Consider the following 6,683-nt stretch of genomic DNA (forward strand, 5'->3'; position numbering starts at 1 on the left):
TTCCTGCTCCCTGCGTCCTGGGAACAGCTGTACCAAAAAGATGCCGAGAATCCCTGAGAGGCTCCAAGGAAAAGATATTAACCCAGGAGGGGAGCAGCGGTGATATAATAAAAAGTCATAATAAAAGAGAGAAGCCACTGAGTGGATTAGCAGCCCAAACACTGCTTGGCTTTTGGTCTCCTTTCCTCCAGCTTTTCTGCGCCCCGCGGTGATCTGCTCAAATTCCTCCACTCCAGAGACACTCGGCTCCTGAATTTCAGACAGATCTCCTGGAGGTGTCCACGCTGCACAGCCTGGCAGCATGGCTGACAAACTTCTCTCACCTCCCCCCAAGCACACGGAGGACCCCTAGGCACGTATAGTGGGTGTTAGATGCTGCACCGCACAGGTTTCACAGGTTTCACAGGTTTCACAGTGCCTATGCCCCGCTAGAGGAAGGCCACCCACTCCCAGTCTGCCCTTGTGAAGAAACACAAGGCAGAACTGGAGCTTGGTGTGTATTGCTCAGGCACAGCAAAGGCTGCAGGATACACCCCGCTGTTGTAAAAACCCCTGGTACCTGCCACGTACCAGTTCTCTCCTACTTTGTGCCAGTACGGAGCAGAGGATGGTTTTTCCCTGCCAGGCTGCTCCAGCAGCACTGACCTAGGCTTGGTTTCAGGGCAGGATGTAGAGGTGGGCTGTCCCCTTGGGGAGCAAGAAAACCCACAGTCCTCACCCACCACGCACCCGGGTCTGACACCCAGCACAAGGCATGCAAGGATGACATTCCCCAACCAACAGGGGCACAGAGCATCTGCTGCCAGGAGCCGCCGGCTGCGTCAAGAATTTCACTATTGGGGAGAGACAGGAGTGAAGGGGGCGGCTGTGGTGGTGGCAGCAGCTGTTCCCTGCCCACAGCCCTCCCAGCCGCCCAGGGCATTTAAATTTTAAAACACACTTGACACTGCTATTTTCTCCCCTGCCCCTTCCAGCTCACAGAGACTCTGTCCCCAGGAGCTGCCAGCCCGTGAGGCACCCATGGGTTCACTGGTAGCCAAGCTCCTTCTGCCCACCATCAGCACCTTGGTCTTCCTCCCCACCATCAGCATCGCGGCCAAGCGGCGTTTCCACATGGAAGCCATGGTCTACTTCTTCACCATGTTCTTCGTGGCGGTAAGTTGTCCCTGACCCCCACACCCTCACCCCTGCATGTTTCGTCTCCCTGAATGTACCCTCCATCAGGTCTCCATCAGGAAGGACAGCTGGATCTCACCCAAGAGCAGCGAGCACGACCCCTGGAATATCCGTTTTCAGTTATTTCCCACTCGGCTGAGTGGCTGATTCTTCAGTTCAGGATGTCCTGAGGGGTGGCCTTAGCTAGATTTAACGGTGTTTTATGGTCGTGAGGTCAGGGAGACGGTCTGGGTGCAAAAAGACTTGATTGATTCACAGTGCTTTGGAGCGTTTTTTTTCTCTTTGTCTTACAGCTGGTAAGTGGCCATGCTGAATTTGGGGTTTAAATTGCATCCAGAGCCTCTTGCTATGCTGCTGTCATTTTAGCCAAAAGCACGTAGTCGAATTATTGATTTTGCAATTGCTAAGTGGTGATGGGAGCAATGCTGGAGTCAGGGAAGTGTCTGCGCTGGGAAAGGAGAGACTAGAACACGCTGCTGAGCTATCAAGAAAAATAATGATTAACCCTCCACCCTGGTAGAGCAGTTTGAAAAATGAGTGTTTCACCAGGCTCAGAATCTCCTGCCTTCCCTTGAGTGGGATTAGTGAGTGGAGAAAGTCTGTACATACACAGAATAATTCATATCCCTGCTCCCAGCCTTGTGCTTCTTGTTGCTGCTCAGTGCCTCTGTACACAGAGGGGCTGAGTACCTAAAGCATCGTTCCCGTTGGAAAAAAATCTCCTGTTTAACCCCACGGCAATGCTCTGCTCAAGCACATGAAGCAAACAGCCCAGCCACCCACCCAATATTGCATTTACCTTTTCCCCCCAGCCCTCGCAAAGCATTGCATGAGGGCTGTCACATCCCTTGCACAGAGGCAGAGAAACTGAGGCAGGGAGTACATAAAGGACCTTCTCAGGGTGAAAAGCTCTCCCACAGCCGCAGGGCTCTGAACCAGGCCAGTCTCTTATTCCCAAGGATCCACCATTTAAGCCTCCAATTAAAGCACAATGCAAGGGGGGAAATTCTGCCAGTTCCATGAAAACTACAGGTCTAGTTAATAAAACCGTCCCAGCCGAGCCCCGGTCCAGCTCCCTGGGGAAGCCAGACATCTACAACTGCATTTCGCACCAGTTTTGAGTCTGCTCCACCTCCCCGAAAAGTCAATAGGAAAATTGGCACGTGTTTCGAAGGGAGGTGGAGCAGGTCCTCACCGCAGAGATTGAAGATGCAAAATATCTGTGCGTAGGGAAGGGACGGAAGGGACAGCAGCTGCCAGCATGGCCAGGGTGGGTAGGAAGGGCAGCAGCTGCTGCTGCTGCCTTTCTTGTAGCATCCCACTCCTCCTTCTCCTCCCCAAGGAGAGCTCATCAGAGCAGTGAAAGCGTATGTCCATCGCAGACAAGTGCTGTGACGCCGGCCAGAAACACGCTCTTTGTCTTCCACCCTTTCTTCCCCCTGTCTCCAGACTCCCCCAACCCAATTTCAAACAGAGAAAAGAATTACAGCCATGGGGCGATCTTTTCTAGAAGCTGCAGTGAGCCAAAGGTCTTGCAGCAATTCCCATTATAAATAATATCAGCATCCCTGCTGGGCCATGACAGCCAGGATTGTTCCAAGGGCGTCCTGCCAAGCAGTGAAGGGACTTCTTCAGAAATAGCGAAGCACGCGGGTGCTACCACTAGAAAACTCGCAGGGCTGAGCACTCGGAGGAAGCAGTCAGCGCCAGGCAAACACTGGGAGCATTCCTCTGATTGCACTGGAAAATTTCTCTTGGCTTGGTCTGCATTTATGTTGCATGACAATGGGGTTTTTGCAAATAACCTAATCAATGAGCTAATGGGCAGGAACCAGCGGCTTTTAAGGGAATGCACTAATGAGTGAATTCATCAGTATTCAGACTCCGGCCATACAAATCCCATTTAGCCTGGACAGAGACCTGGCACCCATACACATTTCATCAGAACACTCATTTTGAATTGTTTTACAAGAATCTTTCTCAATTAGAACCATAACCTCAGAGTCCTCTTTCTGCTGGAGAGGACGCCCCTCACAGCCTGCGGCTCAGCTTGAAGTGCCATGGTCATCAGATTGCAAGTTCTGGCACAGACCAAGAGGCAAACTGAAGCTCTTTCCCAAAAGTTTGTACTAAGAGAGGAGAATGCTGCTGCTCAGGCAAGCTGCGGTTGGGAACAGTGACATTATCTCAAATATACCCATTACTGCACATCAGGACACTGGTGTATTTGAGACTGTTCTGTTCCTGACTGGCCATCGGCTCAACAGCCACGCACTGACTGTTCGAAACCAGCTGGTAAGAGCCTTTACCTTACTGGTCTGTGGGTAAGGAAGTAGTTTTCTAATGGTTTTTTTCTTTTTAATAGTTTTACCATGCATGTGATGGCCCTGGTTTGTCGGTGCTGTGCTTCATGCGCTATGATATCCTGGAGTACTTCAGCATCTACGGCACAGCTCTGTCCATCTGGGTGTCCCTGATGGGTAAGCACTGGTCACTCGCGGCTCCTACCACGCACCAGCATTTGCAGGTCAGGCATGGTGTGTCGGCATCGCTGGTGGGATGGTTAGTGGGTACCGACCCCAGAAATGCTGTTGCCTTTGAGTTCCCATCTGCCAGACGTGGCTCTGAGACTGACGTGTAAGTCAGCCCGTGCTATGGTTTAACCCATTTTTATATCGTTAATGCCTTGGAAAGTCGTTGCACTCAGTGGGATCCAGACACACAGGAAAATTGTCCTGAGGCGTGGCTGGGGAAGTTTTGCTCTTGGGTGTTTGTGTTAGCTGGGTGTTCTTCTGCCTTCACCAGCTCTGACACATGTCCTTATAGCAGCAGACTGATTTATTGCAGATTGGCAAGAAACACATGCAGCCTCATGTTCTAGTTCAGGGCAGGACAGTACTATGAGATGACTTAGTTTGAAACGTCCTGAGTCAGGGGATCTCCCATTTCTCCTCATTTCCCCATACAGGGCCCACCAGCTTGTCCTGCCCTGCCTAGGGGACATTAAGAAATGCAGAATCTGCCACTTCTCTCAGTGGCAAATTCAAGTGGTTTAGTCAAAACAAGTATATCTTCCTGGTTTACCAGAAGGCTAGTCTGGGCTGACAGGAAAATTTAGATTTGCTAGTAAAAGCAAAAATAAATTTCACTTCCTTTTTGTTAAAAATCCTGAGTCTTGCCCTATTGCTCAGCTTTCCTTTTCCCACATTCCCTTCACCTTCTTTTTTTCTCATTTAGTTCCTCATTTGCCACTGAAACAAGGTGTAATAGGGATGACAAAAAATTACAGAACTAAAGAGGGTGAAAACTTCAAACCAATTATTTTCCCATTTTGTCAACACATTTTTTTGAAGGACATGAGTATTTCTGACAGGAGAATAAGGTCGGGGAGAGAGGTGAGAGCACAGTCACTTTCCAGCAGCAAAGGCTTTGCCCATCAGGTTCGGACCATCTCTAGCAGCCACACACGCTATCCCATTCCAGCCAGGCAGGGTCCCCAACCCTCCAATGCAGAGCTGGGATCACCACACTGATGTACAGCCCCAAAACACCCACAGGACTCTCCCCTCTGCCCCTTGGGGCTCCAGAGATGGGGCAGGACCTCTGGCCAGCATGGGGGGCTCCTGCAGTCCCTGGGTCCAGCATGAGCCATGGGGCAGCATCTCCACTGCTGGGCACAGGTCCATCCCTCCTCCCTTCGCTGCCAAGCAGTGCAGACAGCAGCATCCCCCTTCCAGAGCATGCAACAGGATAAATCCTCCAGGCAGGGAAAAATGAGTGGAGGAAATATTAACCTTAGCAATAGCTCCATTCCCCCAGGGTGCGAGTCTCGAGGTGGGCTCCCACATTGCCCCACACTTCAGCGCTCTCTCTGCTCGGCCGGAAAAGGCAACAAGGCAAATCAGCTCCAAAGGGCTTTTTCAGTAGATAACAGCAGTGTCAGGGTAGGTCAGAGCTGATCCAGACACTTTGGCTCCTTGTAGCAAAATTCAACTTGATTGCTTCATTACTGCATTCAAAAACCTTGTGAAAAAATACAAATCCTGGACTACAATGTTTAAAATATTGACCCGCAGGGAAACAACAGAGATTAAAATGCGGACATTATCCCTTAGCCAAACTCCCTATAAAACCATGATCCAAGGACATGGAAGGTGTGGTGACTGAAGCCCAGGGAAGCCTCTCGCTGTGGCTTGTAAAGCCCGAGCGCACATGTGCGGACGCAGACCCTTGGGCACGCTTCCCGGAATGCAAATCCAGGACAGCCATAACACAGCTGTGTGAGCTGGAAAGGCATGGAGCCTACTGGGATCCATAACTTTTATCAGTTATTACCCCATTCTGCGCTAAACAAAAGCCACTAATAATTTACTCACACTGGTGACTTCCAGCTTGCAAACCTCAGGCAGGTGCAGGCACAATCCCCATCGCAGCAGCAAGCACCGTCCTACCACAGCAGGGTGACAGAGGCTGCATCAGGGTGAGCTGCCAAGTTTGGGAGGGTTGGAGGAGCAGGACAAGTCCAAGACCTGACTGCAGGCTCACTGGGACAAGCGTCTTTGCAATTTCCTCTGACTTCTGGATCAAGGCAGGAAAGGGAAATAGAGGTGGGAAATCTCTTTTAGCTTCCACATCCAACACTGAACATAAGGCCCCTAAAATCATCTCCTAGACCTATCACTCAGATGCATCAGGATGTTCCGTTTTGCCCTGTGTGCCTCAGTTTTCCCATCTGTGAGGCATAAGAAGGCCAAACCAGACCTGCATGCAATGCAGAGGGTCCCCAGGGCAGGGGGGACACATCCCAGAAAGGCTTTAGAGGGGCAGCCGAGGAAGAGGGTGAGTGAGCTGATGCCCCATGTGCTTGGTGCCATGCAGCCCTGGCAGAGTTTGATGAGCCGAAGAGATCGACCTTCGTCATGTTTGGTGTCCTCACCATCGCCGTGAGGATCTACCATGACCGCTGGGGCTACGGTGTCTACTCGGGACCCATCGGGACGGCCGTCTTGGTGATAACAGTGAAATGGGTACGTCGGAATGGGCACCGTGCTGGGGCTTTGCAGGGTGCTCGCGGCAGGGGAAGGTTGAGCCCTCTATGGAGAGGTCTGACCTGTGCCGGTGGATTCCTCCCTGAGGTCCAGCTCTCACAGGGCAGCCCGTCACGGTGATTAAGCAGCACTTCTCCTTCCACCTGGGCAGCAAGCAGGCAGGCCGCAAGCTGTCTTTGAGACAACCGCCAGATTCGATTGGTCGAGCAATCTATCACATCTCCAGACACGGCGTTTCTGATCAGGAGGGATGTATTTATGGAGTTTTTACAGCCACTCGAAGGCAGAGTGGTCTAGCAACCTGCTCCAGAGCTGGTGGAAGATAAAGAGGTTTGTGCTGGTGGTGCATAAAAGTGGTGGTGATAAAGCCTGAATCTGTCTGGGACAGCCGGGCACCATGCTGCAGCCGGGGCCCTGCGCACAGCAGATGCTGTGGACCCAGTGGTGCAGCGGTGGAGC

At 51.6% G+C, this 6,683-nt stretch overlaps 1 protein-coding gene across 1 annotated transcript in view; it reads left to right on the top strand.

The window, feature by feature from the left end:
- Positions 1–977: 977 nt before the first annotated feature.
- TMEM8C (transmembrane protein 8C) overlaps positions 978–6,683 on the top strand; it is a 7,827-nt gene continuing 2,121 nt past the window's right edge. Inside the window, exons 1-3 of the mRNA XM_010140631.1 lie at positions 978–1,155; positions 3,542–3,656; positions 6,055–6,203. Coding sequence (XP_010138933.1) covers positions 1,021–1,155; positions 3,542–3,656; positions 6,055–6,203 — 399 coding nt within the window. The 5' untranslated portion in view covers positions 978–1,020. The remainder of the gene's footprint in view (positions 1,156–3,541; positions 3,657–6,054; positions 6,204–6,683) is intronic.

The sequence above is a fragment of the Buceros rhinoceros genome, unplaced genomic scaffold, assembly GCF_000710305.1.
Source record: "Buceros rhinoceros silvestris isolate BGI_N320 unplaced genomic scaffold, ASM71030v1 scaffold13107, whole genome shotgun sequence".
NCBI lineage: Eukaryota > Metazoa > Chordata > Aves > Bucerotiformes > Bucerotidae > Buceros > Buceros rhinoceros.